We start from the raw sequence: 17,545 nt of genomic DNA, 5'->3' as shown, positions 1-17,545 counted from the left end.
TGTAGGTCATGTCACATTGTGGGTTTTGCACTATTCCTAGACCGTTCTTGGTTGTCCAGCAGCCTGGTTGATGTTGAGGACAAGGACCAGAGTGGCTTGGTCGGCAGTGCTGGAGAACACCCTTGGCTGGCGTGTGCTCTCTGCCAGGAACCAGTGAAGCTCTGGATCTCAGGCTGGGCAGGAGGGGCAGGCACTGTGATGCTCCGGCTCGAGCCTGTCCGAAAGGTGACATGCAACGGCAGGGAGCAGAGAGGGACCCCGGGGTGCCTGTGCCTTTGGGGGCACATTCATCTCTCTCTGACCTGCACTGACAGCTGGTTTTCAGTGGGTCTCTGCAGCGAGGCCGCCTGCTCACTGCTGGTTGGCACCCCCCAGCTGGATGTCACATCACATCAGTTTGCACGTTCACAGCGACTTTTAGCTATTAAATATTTTTAGCGACAAAACCATCCAAAGATGTTTCAGTCCTGAGTGTGAGTGACCTCTCCTTCAGCGTGGAGCGGGCAGGGGAGGGCAGGCTGAGGGCTGAGCCAGGTGGCAGGGGTTTGGTGGGCAGTGTTGTGTGGTGCCTGTGGAGCGGGCTGGGCTGTGCAGCGGAGCAGTCTGTGTAAGCTGTGTCTGCAGGGAGTGCGCTCCTCCTGCGCGGCTGATGGAGCATATGGGGATCCAGGGCTCTGCGTCACGTCTCCTGCCACCCGCAGCAGGCAGCCCCACTCTCCCTTTCCCCAGAGGCATGTGGCAGCCCCAGGCCACTACTCATCTGCTGTCACCTTCTCCATGGTCCTTGTGGGCAAGCTGTGAATTAACACTGATCATACTTCATGTTCAGTGCTGCCTGTACCGGGCACATTGGTGTGCACCAGTCAGTGTGTGCTGTATTCCCAGCTTGTGCTTGTCCCATTCCTGCTGCTCTGCTGTCTGTGCCTGCACACACCTTTCCTCTTGCAAGCAAACTGTGCAGCTTCTGTTTTGACTCTACTCTTCGGCTCATGCATGGGAGTAGGTGGGAAATTGCAGCTCTTACAGCATTGCTGCTTTGAGCCGGAAAGGTTTGCTGACCAGCTTTGAGTTTTGGTAATTAAAAAGACTCCTTCCTTCCCTCTGCAGCTTGTGGCATGTGTGAAATCACCCCGGTTTTCCTCAACTTTTTGTTGACTCTTGCAAGAGTCTGTCCTAGCAGCAGGCAGGGGATCCTGATCTAGGGAAGCAGCTGGTGTGGGATGCAGGTTCCTGCTACTGTGGCCTCCCAGTTCTAACTGATCACAAAATGGGAACAGGTTGGAAGGGGCATGCAAAGAGAGTCTGGTACAACCTTTGATGAGAAAGGGAGTGTGGTTATCTAGCACACAATTGCATCTTGAAAGCCTCTGGCTATAGGAGGCTTTTCAAGCTGGCAGATCAGCCCCAGGTCTCTGCCACAATGGGTGCTTTCCTGTGACATCCAGGATTTTGACCCTATTGCTATCCCAGCTCCTTTTTCAGGAACATTTCCAAAGACAGCTGCTGGAAGAAGAGTGAACTTCAAGTGCCTGCCGTCCCATGCATGCCAAACTGTGTGGGCACCCCTGATAGCTGTGTGGGACAGCCAAAAGCCTGGACCAGTGTTGGCTGTCAGTCAGTGATCCTGTTTGGAGGCATTTTGGTCAAACTTTCCAAAGCAGCACCTCACCTTCCTGAGCTGCTGCTTTGGAAAGTTGGGAGAGCAGCTTTGTAATGACTTGCTCAATTTTGCAAAATTCTCACAGAGATGAATCTTCTCAGACAAAAGATCTTTTTCCCCCTCTTCTTTGCAGCGAGGATTAATGATCACAGGAGAAGCTGGGGATATTTCATACAGCTGTCCAAGGAAGAGAAAGAACTGAAGTGGTTTGCCTTGGGCAGGGAGGGAAAGTAAAATACTACAGTGCTTTTCTGTCAGATCTCTTTATCGACTTGATCTGTACGTATGCTTTCCCCAGATGTATTTATAGAGAATCCCAGAGGATGCAATCAGTTCGAAAGGTTTTCTTTGTCAGGCATTGGAGACGTGTCCAGCTCTTTCCAGCAGCGACAGTGTCCTGAACCTTGGGGTCTTCCCTTCTTGACAGCTTGTCAATTAATTCAAGGATGAGATTGATCTGCCTCTCTGCAATTATTTTAGCTGAGTACTAATGAGTTTTCTCTGGACAGGTTCTTCCCCATAGCACTCTGAGCCAGACCTTGCCAGCTGTGCCAGGCTTAAGAAATAGCAAAATGAACCCGATCAAATGTGAAACAGCTTCATAGAAATATTGCTCTTTTCCAACAAATGCTGTTGGCCCAGTTTCCCTGGCTGTGAAGCTCCCACTTTGATACCTGTGGAGCAGGCAGATAATACACTTGAAAGCAGTGGCATTTTTACTTTCAGAAAAGGGACCATTGTCCTATAACTAACCTGCACTTTTTCAATTCTAGCTAGGTATAAAATGGTAGGAAAGGCCCCGCTTTGGAGAGGGCAGAAGAGTGAAAGCATTTCTCTTCTGCAGTGAGTCAAAATATGGATGGATGAGTTGCGAGGCTGGGTGGTGATCGGATCACAGGGATGAAAGAACAAAATCAGTTCTTCCTCCTCCTCCTGCCTAGAGCGTGTGTGCCATAGGCAAGGCACAGCTTTGGGGCTGCACCAGTGCTGGGGCACCAGTGAGGTTGCCGAGCCCAGCTGTTTGCTCTGAAGCAAAAGGTCACACTGGAAGTCCCTCGGGGTCTCTTTGTTTGACAGGGAGATAAAAACACACACACAACTCTGTCAGTCTGCCTGCCTGCAGCAGCTGCTGCCCTGGGGATGCTGTTTGAATTGATGCTGCTGTGTGCTGGTGGCCCTGGGCAGAGGCAGCAGGCTGGAGGTGTCCAGAGGCTACTCCTCATGACCGTGATAGGTGTGGAGTTCTGTGGAGCTGCTCATGTCTTGGGGAGGCCTTCATGGGCTCAGGATGTGCTTTTCCTCTCTCTATGCTGTTGCCTGGTGGCTGTCAGTCCACCTGGACCCACAGGGACTCACAGCCCTGGGGAGTGGATGCAGGGTATGGAGAGTTGCAATGGTTCAGTGCAGACCTACACACAGCCAGTATATCTCATCCTCCTTCGAGGGGCAAACACCCACAGCCTGTTTATTGTCAGGACAACTTGTATTGTCCCGATAGGCTGCCAAATCCTGGCCCTCTGAACTCTTCTGGATTTGCCAGGACTGGGTTCATCTTCATGGTATCCAGCTGCCTCAGCTGTTGCAGGGCTCCAGAGCAGCTTGCAGACTGGTCTGTGAGCTCCTTGAAAGAGGAAGGTTGAGCTATGCTTAATTATTGGCTTGCAGGCTTTTGGAGAGTGCCTGTGAACCCCCAGCTCTAGGACTTCTTTTGTGTCTTTTCCAGCATGTGGCAGCTTATTCTAGCCTGTGCTTCAGCCACACCAGGGAAAATCAGAGCCTGTAGTAGAAATGTTGGTGGTTTCTAACTCCACCATTCATGCCTGGGGCTGGAAGGGATTACTTCAGATCAGAACTGCCCCGAGGCAGCTGACAGAGGTCTGCAGCATGGCAGGATGTCCAAACTTCCTGAGGCTGCTTCCCCTGTTCCATCCCAAGTGAGCAGCAAGTCATGGCAGTTCTCTTCACCTTCATGGCCGTTGTGCTGGGTGGGTCACCTGGCACCTCTCTGATGGCATGGGAACAAGGAAAGGTATTTGTTCCCCTGCTGTCGGACTACAGTGGGCAGAGGGGCCAGTCTTCCTGGGGAGCATGAGCTCTTACTCTTGAGCTGATTTCTCTCAGGATCTAGTGCAGTGCCTGCTCTTGGTAGGAGATGGAAGGTACCTGTTACCCTCAAGAGTGGATCAGCACCTGATGGTGCCTCTAGTCCAACCCCTTTCTTTGTCCCCAGCCCACCCAACATTCATCTTTCTGGGGATTCTCAGTGCTGTGGTGAGTGTGAGGAGGGAGAGGCTCATGCCTGAGCAGGTGCATTTCTGCTGGGTTTGTTGGAGATAAGCTCTCCCTTAGGTTGGATGCCTCTGCCCTGCCAGGTGTGCTGGGCTGTGTAATCTGAAAAAGAATGTACTTCTAGTATGGAGGAGAGGAACAAACCTTCCTAAGAGAGGAGATGATGATGGGAGGTCAATTTTTCTGAGTACCAGAGATAAACTAGTACTAATTTGGTGCAAAGGCTCAATACTGCTTTTGGGACAGAATCAGCCTTCTCTGGCACTGGGATGGCAAAAGAAAGATGCTGGGGCCATGAGATGGAGTTACTGGTGAAGCTTGGAGTATGCTTATCTTCCAGGCCACTGACATATGAATTTTGCACATGTATGTTTTGCATGGCTGCGTCCTCCTAAAGCTCAGCAAGGCTCTGCTGATCTGAGGCTGAGCTCCAAATTAAATGACAACGAACTGCATGGCTTTACATTTCAAAGGCTCAGAGCAGAAGGATGCCTGGGTCTTTCTGTCACTATGGAGTAATTGGAATGATTTTTTTTTTTTGGCGGCTTGTACAATGACCACTGAGTGGTCACTCCACAGACAGATGGTTTTACCTGCATCTTCTGCTAATGTGAGGAATTATAACAACCCTGCAGGGATGAAGAGGGGTGACAGAGCCGAGTACAGTGGAGACAGCAAGTTAGTAGCTGCTCTGCATCCCTGGCTCTGACTGCTTATCACAGTGGTAACTTGTGGATGGGCACATTTGCATCACACAACCCCATGAAATTTCTGCTTCTGTTCCCCCATTCCACACACCACCAACCAGAAAATCTCCTGGTACATTTAAAGTTGCTACTGTGTCCTAGTACATTTAAAGTTGCTACTGCGCCTCTTTCCGTTATCTTCACAGGGATGGTCTCAGCAAAGGTGTTGCTTGAAGGTCAAAGATGGAGCTCTAAGGCAGCTGGGAAAATGGTTGGTCTGGGAGCCCCAGTCCCAGTATGGCACTGGGGGCTGTTGCCTTTCAAATGAAACCTGAAGGGGTGTCCTGGCCCTGGGGGATAAAGAGAATGTGCCATGGCTGACCACAGAGTCGCCCTGTCTGCAGCTGCCTGTTGGTTTCATGCATTTGCTGACAGGCTCTCTTCCGACTCTGTAAGGCTGTAACATAACAACACGCTGGGAAGGCTGCAGGGAAGGAAACAATGGCCTCATTCCTATTGTGGACACCTGCATTTTTTCCCTGCTACTGGATTGCTGGTTACTCTCATTAACTCAGGGGTGTATTTCTGCCTGGAGCTGACGGCAGGTCCTTGACATGCAGGAAGGTAGATATCTATCATCTGCTGGGACCAGCTGCTCTGCTCTTCATGCTGTGCAGATTCACAGCTTGGGGTAAGGTCCTCCCAGTGATTCAGTAACCAGCCCGTGAGTTGGCAAAAGCTTATCAAGAGGTCAGTGGAGAAAGACTTGCTTGGGTATTTCTCAGACAAGCAGTACAGGAATGAACAAAGCAGACTGGCTGCTGTGGCTGCAGGAGCTGCAGATGTTGTGGGCTCACAGTGGAGCAGCACAGCCATCGACTCCTCTCTGTTCTTGCATCTTCCTCCTCCTCTCTTCCGTGCATCCCTAGGTGCCAAGTTCAATTGTCCCTCCCAAGTTCTGCCACCCCAAGAACCCACTGCCTTCATCTCCCACCTGTGTCTCCTGGTAGGAGCTACTTTGGGACCCTTAGCATTGGCTCAGCCCTGGCTTTCTGCTGGGGCATAGGACCAATGTCCAAATCCCTCCCCTCTTGCTATCCAAGACCCAGCAGCCTTCCTGGGACAGAGCTGCAGCAGGCAGAGTACACTTCTGCCCAAGGCAAGCTGCAGCTGCTTGGGGAAGGGCAGAATGGGCCAGAGGTGTAGATATGCTTCTTCAAAGTCCTCCCCATCCTCCAGGTACCCAGAATTTGAGGGACATCAGGACTGGGAAGAGGAGGGATGTCTTCCAGGTCTCAGGGCACTGATGAAGATCTGGGGCAGCTCTGGTGGCTGCAGCTTTGGCTGCTGTGCTGGCATCAGTGGTGTTACACAGGGCTGGGTATGGTTTGGGGTACCTGGAGGGGCACAGCAGTGGTACAAATGGGGAGTTGGCTCCCCAGGAGGGAAAGATCTGGAAAGCTGAGTGGTGTGATGCATCTCCAGAGCATTACTAGCTCACGGAACACACCTGGGAACATACAGGATCCTTGTGCAAGGGCAGAGTCAGGCTGGGTTTTGTCCTTGCCTAACTGCTTTGATTTGTCCTCCTGATTGATCTGCACAGTCAAACTCACGATCCTGTGCTGGCAGAGGAGCAGTTGCCAGACTGCAAAGGTCGCTGAAAGCAGCTGCTCCCTCCCCTGCTGCCTCTGTTGCTGGCAGAAGAGCGCGGCTTTGGAGGCACTCAGCTTGTGTCCCTGCTGGCACCAGCCGCTGGCTCCCCGCATGCCCGGCACCCCGTGGCGGCTGCTCAGCGGGGGCTCTGCTCTCAGACCGAGGTAATGAGCCCCTGGGACCTGGCCGGGTCCCTGGTGGGCTGGGGAGGAGGAGGAGGAGGTGAAAACTGCAGAGGAAAGGCAGCCTCCCCTCGCCTTGCCATGCCCTGCCGCAGCAGTGCCAGTGGAGAAGTGCGGCCAGCACGTGTGGCCACTGAAATGGCGTGTCCTGGCTCGGGGACACCTGGAGCTGTCCCTGATGGATCTGCCTGGTGCCGCTGCTTTGCCTCCCTTACACGCCCTGCTCACCTCGCTGGTGTTCCCAGCTCCTCCTGCACCGCGGGCAGCCTGCCCGGCTGTGCCGTTTGCTCCGTGCCCGGCTGTGCCATTTGTTCCATGCCCGGCTGTGCCGTTTGCTCCGTGCCCGGCTGTGCCGTTTGCTCCGTGCCCGGCTGTGCCATTTTCTCCGTGCCCACCTGTGCCGCGTGCTCCGTGCCTGGCTGTGCCGTTTGCTCCGTGCCCGGCTGTGCCGTTTGCTCCGTGCCCGGCTGTGCCGTTTGCTCCGTGCCTGGCTGTGCCGCGTGCTCCGTGCCCGCCAGCGCTGTTGGATGCACTGGGGATTTCCTCGGGCGAGTCGTCACCGCTGGCAGCTGCAGCGGCTGCAGGCTCTGGGGGCTTCATTAGCCCAGCTCACCGGGGAATTGTCATCACGCAGGAGCACACCAGAGTCAGTCTCTTTGCCCTTTGCCAGGTTTTTGGGGAAGAGAGGTGCGAGCTCTTGGATGTGGGGGTTTGAAGGTGGCTTTGCTGGAAGCCTGGGGGAAATGCCTCTTGTTCATTTATAAGCATTCAGGAAGGAATTTGTCCTGAGCCCTGGCTTGCATTTAAAATGTGGAGATGTGTTCCTGGGGCAAGGGAAGGAGGAGCAGGAGGGGCAGTGAACCAAAGGTAACCGGTGGCCCATGGGTATCTGCCCTACAGAGAGCCTGGTTGGGATCCCTGTCACCCAGGTCAAGCCTGTGAGTGCAGGGTTTCCCTGAGCCAGAGCTCAAACAATCTATTTCCACTGTTGGCTGCACTTAGCTGATAGCTTTGAAGATCCTCCTGTCCTGGAAATTTGCTTTCTGACATCAGATTTGCCAACATGTTGTACTTGAGATGTGCTTAGGGATGTCGTGATCAGCTTGCCTATTCCTCCTCAGCAAACCAGGCTGAAACCCGCTTGATCTCTTCCTCTGGATCTTCCTTGCCTTCCAAATGAGGCCAGTAAGCCTGACAGTAAGTCCCCGTGGGTGGGGAGGGAGGACTAGTTTGTCTGGGAATCAGGCAGTTGCATCGTTGCTTTGCCCTGAGCTGCTGGTGGCTTTATGTGTGCAAGTTCAGCGAGGTTAAGTTCTTCAGCTTCCCTTTTTGGCTTTCTCAGCTGTGGAGGGATGGTGTGAGGCTGAGCTTAGCTCATCGTGAAATATATTCCATGAAGCCTGGTAGCTGGGGGCGTTGCAGAAAGACAAGGTTGTTCAAGGAGGTAGGAAGGGACAGGGAGGGTATTTATTCCACTCCTTCATTTTCCTCCTGGGGCCATTGATGTGACACCTGAGTTTGTCCTGGTGATTGAGGCTGGGGAAAAACAGCTAGAGATGCCTGCAATCCAAATAGCAAGAGGAAGGGGTTGAGATTTGGAAGAGGCAGCTCAGACCTTGTCTCAGGAGACTGAGAGCCCCCATGTGCTGTGGGCACCAGGCACTGCTGCTCCTGCTCCATGGCTGTTGCTTTGGCTTTGCTGCAAGAGGATTTCATGGCAGGACTCGTTGCAGGTGAGGATGTGTGTGAGAAGGCTGTGAACCACAAGCCTCCAGCTTCTCTGAACATTCTTATTGCAGAAGGGCAAGTACTCAAGTGAATGGTGGCCCAGGAGAGAAAGTAATCAAGGTGGGTTGGGAATGTCCACCTGGATGAGGAGCTCTCCGAGTTATCCATGAAAGAAGATCTGTCACCACAAAAGTCTCCTGGCAGGGTGGAGCAGGTCACTCTAGGTTAGAACTTACTCTCCCTGTGAGCAGCATCACAAAGACACAAGTTTCAAAGAGGCTCTTTTTATCTGTGTGGTGTCCCATGCAGGGTGGGAGGCTGCAGTGCAGTTGGCTGCCTGGCTGAGGCAGAACAACTGGAGATGATCTTGGATGATATCCCTTTCCTAAAAGGCCCTGCCTTGACAGGAGACAGAGAAATTTCCACAGCTGCAGCTCTTGGTAGCCTTGCCAAGGCAACAGAGCAGGCAAAACGATTTAGCATTGCTCCAGTCATCCGTGATGGCAGAGATCATTGCATCATCCCCTTCAGCATTGTGATTAATGCTGAAGAAGCATCCTGTGAGGGCTGGGAGGAGTGTGTTGGTCCTTGGAGATCTGCTCTCTGGATCAGAGGCAGCCCCCTCCAGCTGTGGTCCTCCTCTTCCACAGTCTCATCTGCCTCCTTTCATGGGCAGCTGTTGACCCGTGTGCTCACATAGTGATGGAGTTCCTAGGAACTGGGACAGGAACCCAGGACTGGTTCCTCAGGAGAGGAGAGATTATGTGGATTTACACAGATTCCTTGTCTTATGATGAAAATCTGGTGCAAGAGCTTTCAGAATGGTTAAAATCAAAGTCTCCTTCAGAGAGCTTGTGTGTGGCTGTGATGGGAAGGAGGAGAAAAAATAGGAGGTAGAATAGGAGGTAGTGGGGTCGGGTAGGAGGAAGAGTGTGAGAACGTTATTATGGAGCTCTGGGAAGCTGGTGAGTACCATCTCCCCAGCTGGCATTTTATCCATTGTGGGCACAGGAGCAAGGCAGAACTTGGGAAAGTGGAAAGCACTGTGTCTTTAAGAAAACAAATCTTTTTTAATGCAAAAGTTTCCTTTACTTCTGCAACTCTCTGCTCCAGGACTAATTACTAACAAATAACCATAACACCAGGGGGGACCCAAGCCCCATGAACTGCGTTAGTTTGCACCATCTGCTCTTCATTCTGCAGGTGACATTCCCGTAGTTAGGGGCAGTGCCATCCATCCCTGGAAGCACACAGACTAATGTACCTGAACGTGTCTGGGCTGGCAGTTTTGTCCAAGGCTTGTCCTAACCCCACGCTGGGGGTTCTGACTGCCCGTGGCTACTTTCTGAGAGGCTTTATCTCGCTGGGACTTGCTACCTGGCTTGTCTCTGAAGATGATGGATGCTCCTTTGTGTGCTGCATGATTTCTCTTGCAGTTCAAGTGGGTGCTGGAAGAGGAGAAGGTCCAGAGTGTGTCAGGGCCTCTAGTGAGGTAGGGCTGGAGCTTATTCTCTTTTGCTGGAGGACAGGATGGAATTTCCATCCCAGGGAGGAGAAAAGTGTTCATGACTCTCACAGTAGCAGCCAGCCATGACCTGGAAGGAAGCCTGTGCCTGGTCCCTGCCAGTCCTCTTAGGGTGCTGGGATCTCCTGAACCACCAACTCCCCCGGTCTCGTTCCTTTACCTCTCAGTTTGTCGGTGCCTGGCAGCTGCCACTCTGCAGTTCCCGCCCTGGAGGAGCCATGGGAGCAGCTGGGTGGTTCGGCCCTGGGAAGTGTGGGTGGGCAAGGTGTAAATTGCATGGCGGGCTGCCTTCACTGAGGTGAAAATGAAAAACTCTCCCAAGCTATCAAACCCGGTATTTCACGGCTCCCACAGTCCAAATGCACTCCCACTCTCTCTCACTGCTGCGGGCAGGATCTTGGGGGCCGGTTTTCTCCTGCCTGTCCTGGAGCCATGGCACTGCCACGTCAGCAGGGTGGTGTGTCCTGGTTGCAGACAGGATGGGGACCTTCTGAGAGAAGGGGGAGACGTGCTGAGGGCAAGCAAGGATGTTGATGGTGTGGGAGGTGCTAATTGCCAGCCTCTGTATTCCGCTACCTGGAGGATTTGTTATCCTTTGGCGAGACTTTGTTTTCCGCTGCCGTAGTGCTAGTGGTGGCACTCGTTTTTCCTGCTGGCTGATGGAAAATGGCCTTTTCTTGATTGCAATAATATCACCTTGTGTTTCTGAAACACCTCACAGCCCAGAGGATTTGAAAGTAAAGTGCACGTGCGTGGGAGCACCTCTGAAGTGTGAGTTTCTCCAGGCTGGGAAGCAGCAGCTGTTCTGCAGCCCGTGGCAGCCCGGTGCTGGCGGCTGTGCCGCGTGCTGGAGCTGGCTCCGGTGCCGCCGCCCCGGGAGGCAGGGCCTGCCCGGCTCCACGTGCACCCTGCTGCAGCTGCCAGCTGAGATGTTTGAGGTAGGACTGGTGGAAAGCACGTCTGCCTGCCTCTCCCTCCCAAGAAAGACAAGCAATTTGTCTTTCCTTCTGCCCAGCCGTCTCTTGGGCTGATGGCTTTTCCTCAGCCTCTGGCTGCCCTTCATTGAACAGTCCTGAGCACCCAGGCTTCATCCCTGTCTCCCAATGTTAGGCTGTGGCTCAGCAGAGAGGACCAGAATCTGGGTTGGGTTTGAAGGGACATTTGAAGATCATCCAGTCCAGCCCCCATGCTGTGGGCAAGGACGTCTTTCACTAGGGCAGGTTGATTAAAGCTCCGTCCTGCCTGGTCTTGAGCACCTGGCTATGTCCAGGGATGGGACATCCACAGCTTCTCTGGGCAACCTGTTCCCGTGCCTAACAACCTTCAGCACAAGGCATTTTATGTCCAGTCTAACCTGATAGCTTTTGCTTTAAACCCACTGCCCCTTGCCCTGTCAATACAAGCCCCAGTACAAAAATCTACATCTCTTAAAAGTACACTTTAGGGCTCCTCAAAGGCTTCTCTCTCCAGGCTGAAAAACCACAACTCTCTCAGCCTGTCTCCATAGCAGAGTTGTTCCAACCCTTGGACTGTTTCTGTGGCCTCCTCTGGACCTGCCCTGGCATGTCCATGGCTGTCTCATGCAGGGAACCCCAGAGCTGGAGGCAGTATTCCAGGTGGGATCTAACAAGAGCAGAACTGAGGGGAAACATCCCCCTCAGGCTGCCATGCCATTATAGTGCAGCCCAGGAGACACTTCACCTCAGGAGAAGGGGGGGCCTCTATTTTTTTGCTTTCATCAGCTCAGATGGGTGACTTGAAGCAGTGTCTAACCTCAAGCTGCTGTCTGAGCAAAGAGGAATGGAAACAGGGACATTCCCAGTCTGGGCCTGGGACAGAGGGATGGCCCAGCAAGGAGTCTGTCTCCTGGCTGAGCAGGGAGAACGCCAATGAATTGCAAAGCCTCTCAGGACTACCTAGCACCCGTGTTCTAAGATAAGCAGGGATGACACACCGAGCATGGAGCGTGTGAGGAAGCGAGGAGGATGTGGCACACAGTCCTAGCTGGTGGCTCAGTTTCAGCTTTTAATTTTAGCAACTGATTTAGGCCCGTTCAGCTCCACGCGGTTTTGTTGTTCCTTTAAAATCCCTGGGACTGAAGCGTCCATCACTGAGAGATGGAGAGGATGGGTGCCTCCAGCTGGAAGGAAGGTGTGGGGGAGTTGTGTTGTCTGGTGTGTGAGGACAGGACTGGTGGGTCACCTGGGGGTCTCCCCACACTCTCCCAGGTGCCAGCTGACTTGATGGCACTGCCCAGAGCAGCACAGGCAAGGGGAGGCTTGTGGCAGTGAGGCTTGTGGCTGGCTGGGGGGATGCTGGTGTGCCCTCCCAACAGGCAGCAATCCCCAGCGATGGTCACAAGCCCCCTGTGTGTTTGCACCCTCCATCTATTCCTTCTTTACATGTGGCAGCATAATAAACAGAAGGGACTGACCCAACTGCCTATGGAAAAACTCCTCATGTGGTTGATGTTGCTCCAGTGTCACAGGAGGATGTGGATGGAACCAGTTCAATGTGCCCTTCTGCTTCCCTGCAATGGCAGCAGCATATCCTGTCACAATAAGAGCAAGGGTGAGCAGCAGTTCCAGGCACACTGTGCCAAACTGAATCCCTGTGAACAGCTCACAGCTTCTCCTTGAGTCTGGCCCTCCTGGCCATGTGTCCACTGGCCCCTCTGGGAAGTTGTTCTCCCGACTGGCTCTGTGCAGAGAGCTGTCAATGCTTCAGCTGGACCCTGCACTCTTGGCTTTCCCAGTGGCTCTGGGCAGGAGGGCAGCTGGGGGCTGCCTGCTTTCCCTAAGGGAGAAGAGGGTTTGCATCTGCTGGGTGACCAGCTGCTTGCTCCCCATGGGTTTTCCAGTCCTGGCTGGGGTTTAACAGGCACGTTTTTCACATGTTGCAGGCAAGTGCTCTGGCAGGGATGGGTGACAGGCACAAGCAGTGGCTGTGTTCCTGTGGCATGCAGGTGGCTGCAGCATGAAGTGGACATCCCTGCAGTGGAACCAGGAGCTGCTGGGCAGCACAAGCAGCTCAGCCTCCAGCTCTGCTCCAGCAGGAAGCTTAGTGGTGGCATGAAAAACCTCTCCTCAACTGCTCCTACAACATCAGTCCTGAAACAGGGACTCAGTGGGCTGGTGTGACTTAACCATCATCTTGTAAGTCATTCCAGGAGGTCACAGCAAAGAGTCAAGCGTGACAGGGAGCTTGTGGGGTGAGGACAGCAGCTGCCTCCCCACTGCCCTCCTGGCAACACTAGAAGTATTCTGGGTTCAGCTGGAGCCTGATTGCCAGCATGGTGAGGATCCAGAGAGCATCCACAAGGCTCGTTTGTGGTCTCCTAACAAGATGAATTCTTGCAGCCGTGGGAGATGAAGTAAATCCAGTTGGTGACATTTGAATTCCTGAGCAGTTGAACCTGGCAGAGTGACAAAGACAGTCCCTGCAGTGCCCCAGCTCATCTTCTGCTTCCAGCAGGTGCTGAGGGCCATGGTGTGACATGAGCACCCTGCCACCTCCTTCTGCCTTTGCCCAGTTCTGCTGGGATTTTAATGACTGCAGGTCATGTCTTGGATACCTTGTCATGTTCTCTGTAGCCCTGGGACTGCCCTTGTACTCACCCAGGAAAGTGGGGCATCTTCCTCCTGGGAGGCTGTGCCCAAGCCATATCATGGGCCAACATTGTGACCTTATGGACAAGTAGGGGGAGGAAGATTTGTGCTGATGAGCAGCTGGCACCTCTTGCTGCTGGAGGTCTCCCAAAATGCTGGTCATTGCATAATCCTGTTGTCCTTTCTGATGTGTGAGGCTAGGGGTGCTCCATTCCAAGCAGGATGAGAGTGACCTGGAGGAAATCCTACAGTCAGTATGTGGTGGGAGGTGATATGGAACCCGAGGTTAAAGACTGGGTGAGATTCTTTTCCCATCTGGGAAAGAGAAGTGCAAGAGTCTTCCCTTACATAACGCCTTGCTCCCGAGAAGGTGGTGAGAAGCATCCCACCACGTTCCTCAGATGGGCTGAGAAGGAGTTGGCTTCATGGGAAACAGTGGGTCTGACATGGCAGGAGTATGCTGGAGCTGCTGTTCTGTCAGAACTGAACTTGTGGACTCTGGATGTATTTGTGTGTGTAGGTGGGCTGTATGGATTGTGTGCAATGAATCCCCTGTTTCAGGTGCCCAGAGGAGGGTTCTGGATAGAAATCAGCCCTGAACGCTGTGCTGCTGCCTCTGTCTTTGCTGGCCATAGGAAGGGAGAGCTCCTGGTGGAGTCTGAGGAGGGAGGTGGCACTGCATGACCTTGCAAAGGGACAAGTCCTCTTTCTTGCCCCACTTACTGGTCCTGTTGTCACAGCCAGCAGCCTGACACTCACAGTGTCCCACTGTTCACCTCTCGCTGAGCTCCTCCACCCGTGTGAGACTGCATTGGATTTGACTGGAGGGCTCTACCTTGCAAACTCCATGTTCCCCATGCTGCTCCATCTGTCGGCTTGGTGGCACAGCCAGCCAGGGGCTCCCTTCTCAGTGGCAGTGCAATACTGCCTGTTGAGCCTTTCTGTTGTTTTGCCATGTTGTTGAGCCTTTGCTAATTCGCTCTCTTCCCACACCTTTGCCTTTGGACTCTGCCCTTCAGTCTCTCTGGGTTGTTTCTTTTCACTGCAGTGTTTCTCTCCACGGGGATAATCCCAAACTCACTGTGTCACCAGCCTCTTTTGCACTTTGCTGCACTATTCTTGCCCGGTCTCTGCCTGCTTCCTAATCTCCTTTGGTATGATCACAGGGCTGATCTCCCAGCCCCTTTAGAAGATCCCCTTATCCATTTCTGTTGTCATGGCTCCCCACCTCATTGCTTCTGCCCATTTCTCAGGTCTTTATGCAACCTCATCCCTTCGTCACAGGCTGGACAAGACAGCATTCCCAGCTGCAATCTCCCTGCTCCTTCTTGGGGGTATTGTCTTCTCCTGAGCCCACCTGCCAGTGCTGAGCTCTGCAGCAGCCCTGCCAGAGGCTGGGTTCTCTGGGAAGAAGCGTAGAAGCAGAGGCCAGCTCACTAACGTGGTTTCCAGCTTAATTTGTACAGAAATAAACTAGCACCCCCAGGCTTCGGTTTCCCTTCATTTCATTTTGGGAAAAACCCCAGATGAACTGGGAAGAAATCACGTGTTGTAGCTGTCCCTAATGAGGCAGGCATGGGTATTGACAGTGAGTGTCCAGCCACTTCAGTGTGGTCCCATGGACCTGGTCCCCAGCCATGGGCTTTGGGCTGGACACCTGAGCTCTTCTGGCTTTGGTGACACAGAGCTGCTCCTGACAGGGTGGAACATCCTTGTCTCTCTTATAGGATAATCTTGAGTGTGAAGCAGCATTTGGCTCAAGAGCCAGTCCTGCTCTTCATTCAGGTGTGCATTTATTCCTTAAAAAGCCAAGATTCCTACATTTTGTACAGGCAGAGGGGATGTTGTTTGTGTTTTGGGGGTGCCACTTCTTTGTCTGTGTAATTGGAAGTTGTAGCAGCCTAGAGTAGATTGTTGGGAGAGGATATGTCTCAGATCTGCTCTTCTGGAACCTTAGGAGAGGCTTTGGAAAGTCAGCTTGGGATGTCTTGAAGGCCAGACTGGAGCCCTGAGGATTTAGGCTGGTTGGAGACTTCACATGAAATTTATGAAGATCTCTTTGCTCTAAGATCCTTTGAGTTGCCCTCATCTGCATGAAGTGCTGGAGGGCCAGCTGGATTTGTCCAAAAAACCCTGCAAATCCTGGCAATACCTATCTCTGGTGTGTGTTGCAGTAACCTAAAATAAGGAGCTGAGCTGGAGGTTGGCGGATGGGCTTGTGGTTGGTAGAGCAAGGGGCAGAGCAGTGGGGAGGGCTCTTGTCTGCCTTGTTGCTGAAAAAGCAGGAGTGATATGAGCCGCCTCTGCTCTGCTGCTAAAAACAACCCAGCTTGTTTTTATTTAATGCAGTTTTGATCTGCAGGCCCCAGTGTTTCACCTGCCTGCAAGTGGGTACTCCGAACTCCAAGTGCCCGCCTGTGTCCCTGCATGTCCCTGCAGTGCTGGGATAGGAAATGTGGTTCTTCCTCAGCTGGAGGAGGGACTGCTGAAATTCAAGGTGGAAGGCATTGGGATGGGACAGGTGAAGCTTCTGTTTGGGTCATATTTCTGCCACTGAGGTGTTTCCGAGTAAACTGGGCCTCTGCATTGCCAGATTCTGCATGCTTTCCCAGGAGAATGACCCAAAAACTGCTCATGTGGGATTTCTGCCTGTACTTCTTGTGCAGCATCCTGGCAGCATGGAGGTGGCTCTTCAGGTAGTACAGCTGCCAGCACTGGGGAGAGGGTCAGTGTTGGCTCATGTCTGTTGTGGATTCTACCTGGTGCCAGCATTAGTCTGGGAAGTAAATGATTCTTAAATCACATTGGTCCATCACCAGGGATAAAGGGACTCGGGCTTTTGTAAGGTCATGATTGAGGTGTCCATAGAGCTCCTTCGTGGTGTGGGGCCAGCTCTGGCAACAGAGAACCCCAGAGGGATGTGGACCCTGCTGGAGGATGTGCAAATGAGCCACACCAGCGGGCCATGACACAGAATAGTTGAGGCAGGGAGGAAAATCACTGGGTCAGGGAGAAGAGGATAATCAGGGCAAGAGGGAGGAAGAGAATAGCTGGGGCAGGGAAGAAGAGGAGGAGGAGGAGGAGGAGGATAATCAAGGTGGTTGCAGGGTTAAATAAAAGCTGTCAGTGATTTGAAAAGGGGAAAGAAAGAAAAAGAAAACCCGCTGAAGAGACACTCTCCTTTCTCACCCGGCTTGTAATCAGCCGCCCCCTCTGCCAGCGAGCAGCTGGCGGGCGGGCGGGCGAGGAGGGGGTGGCAGGAGGGGTCCAGCTGCTCCTCAGCCCGGCCTCGGCACCCCAGGAGTCCCCAGAGCCCAGCCCAGCACGGCCTGCACGCCCGGGGACGTGCCCCTGTCATGGTCCCTGGCAGGCTGGGGGTCTGGGGACTTGAAGAGCACTGCCAGGGGGAGGTGGGGTGAGGAAAAGGAGGAGGGGGACTTGTCTGAAATGCCAGGGATTCATCTCTCACTCCCCCTGCCCTTGCTGTTCTTGAGCTGTTGGCTCTGGATTATATTAATTAGCAGAGAAGTGCTGTGCCTGCTCATGGGGCTGTGCTGCTCATGGGGCTGTGCTGTTTGTGGGGCTGTGCTGCCAGCAGGAACCAGAGGTCTGTCAGGTCTGTGTGAAGCAGCTGCCTGGCTCCCCAAAACCCCTTGCTCCAGCCCAAAATCAGCACATCAAAACCAAGTGAGCTGGGGGTCTTCAGCATCTCCTCCTGGAGCCCAGCTGGCTGCTTACCTTCTGGGCCAAACCTGCCTGCCCTGATACATGGGGCTGGTGTGGTAGGGAAAGCAGCACCACGGTTTTGGGATGGCACCCTCTGCTCCTCACTAGGCCTCCACGCCTGTGGGCAAAGAGGGCCAGGCTGACCTGGCCGGGCTGACAGGTCAGTGTGGTGGGGCAGCTGCTGGGGTGGGGGGCGAGGGCACATCCCTGCCCATGGCTCCTTTGTGTCTTCCAGGAGAGGAAGCTGTGTGCCCACCCCCGGATCGAGATCTACAAGCAGGACCGCATCTACTTCGTGTGTCCCCTTGCCCGCCAAGGGGACTTCTATGTGCCTGAAATGAAAGAACTGGAGAGGAAGAGCAGGGCTGCTGCAGCTGTGGCCGAGGACGCCCAGACAGACATCACAGGTATCCCTGGCTTGTGCACAGGCTCCATCTTCAATCACCCTCACAGAGGTGGGGTCCTGGTATCGCCAGTCCTGCTGC

General features: G+C 53.5%; 1 protein-coding gene across 2 annotated transcripts in view; it reads left to right on the top strand.

Moving 5' to 3' along the window:
- Positions 1 to 17,545, top strand: part of TEX264 (testis expressed 264, ER-phagy receptor) — a 39,281-nt gene that overhangs the window by 14,274 nt on the left and 7,462 nt on the right. For both annotated transcript variants that reach the window (XM_021533319.3, XM_021533330.3), the window contains exon 5: positions 17,296 to 17,467. In XM_021533319.3, the coding sequence (XP_021388994.1) occupies positions 17,296 to 17,467 (172 nt within the window). The remainder of the gene's footprint in view (positions 1 to 17,295; positions 17,468 to 17,545) is intronic.

The sequence above is a fragment of the Lonchura striata genome, chromosome 12 (assembly GCF_046129695.1).
Source record: "Lonchura striata isolate bLonStr1 chromosome 12, bLonStr1.mat, whole genome shotgun sequence".
In the NCBI taxonomy this organism is placed as follows: Eukaryota; Metazoa; Chordata; class Aves; order Passeriformes; family Estrildidae; genus Lonchura; species Lonchura striata.
This window is presented reverse-complemented; position numbering and strand designations above follow the sequence as displayed.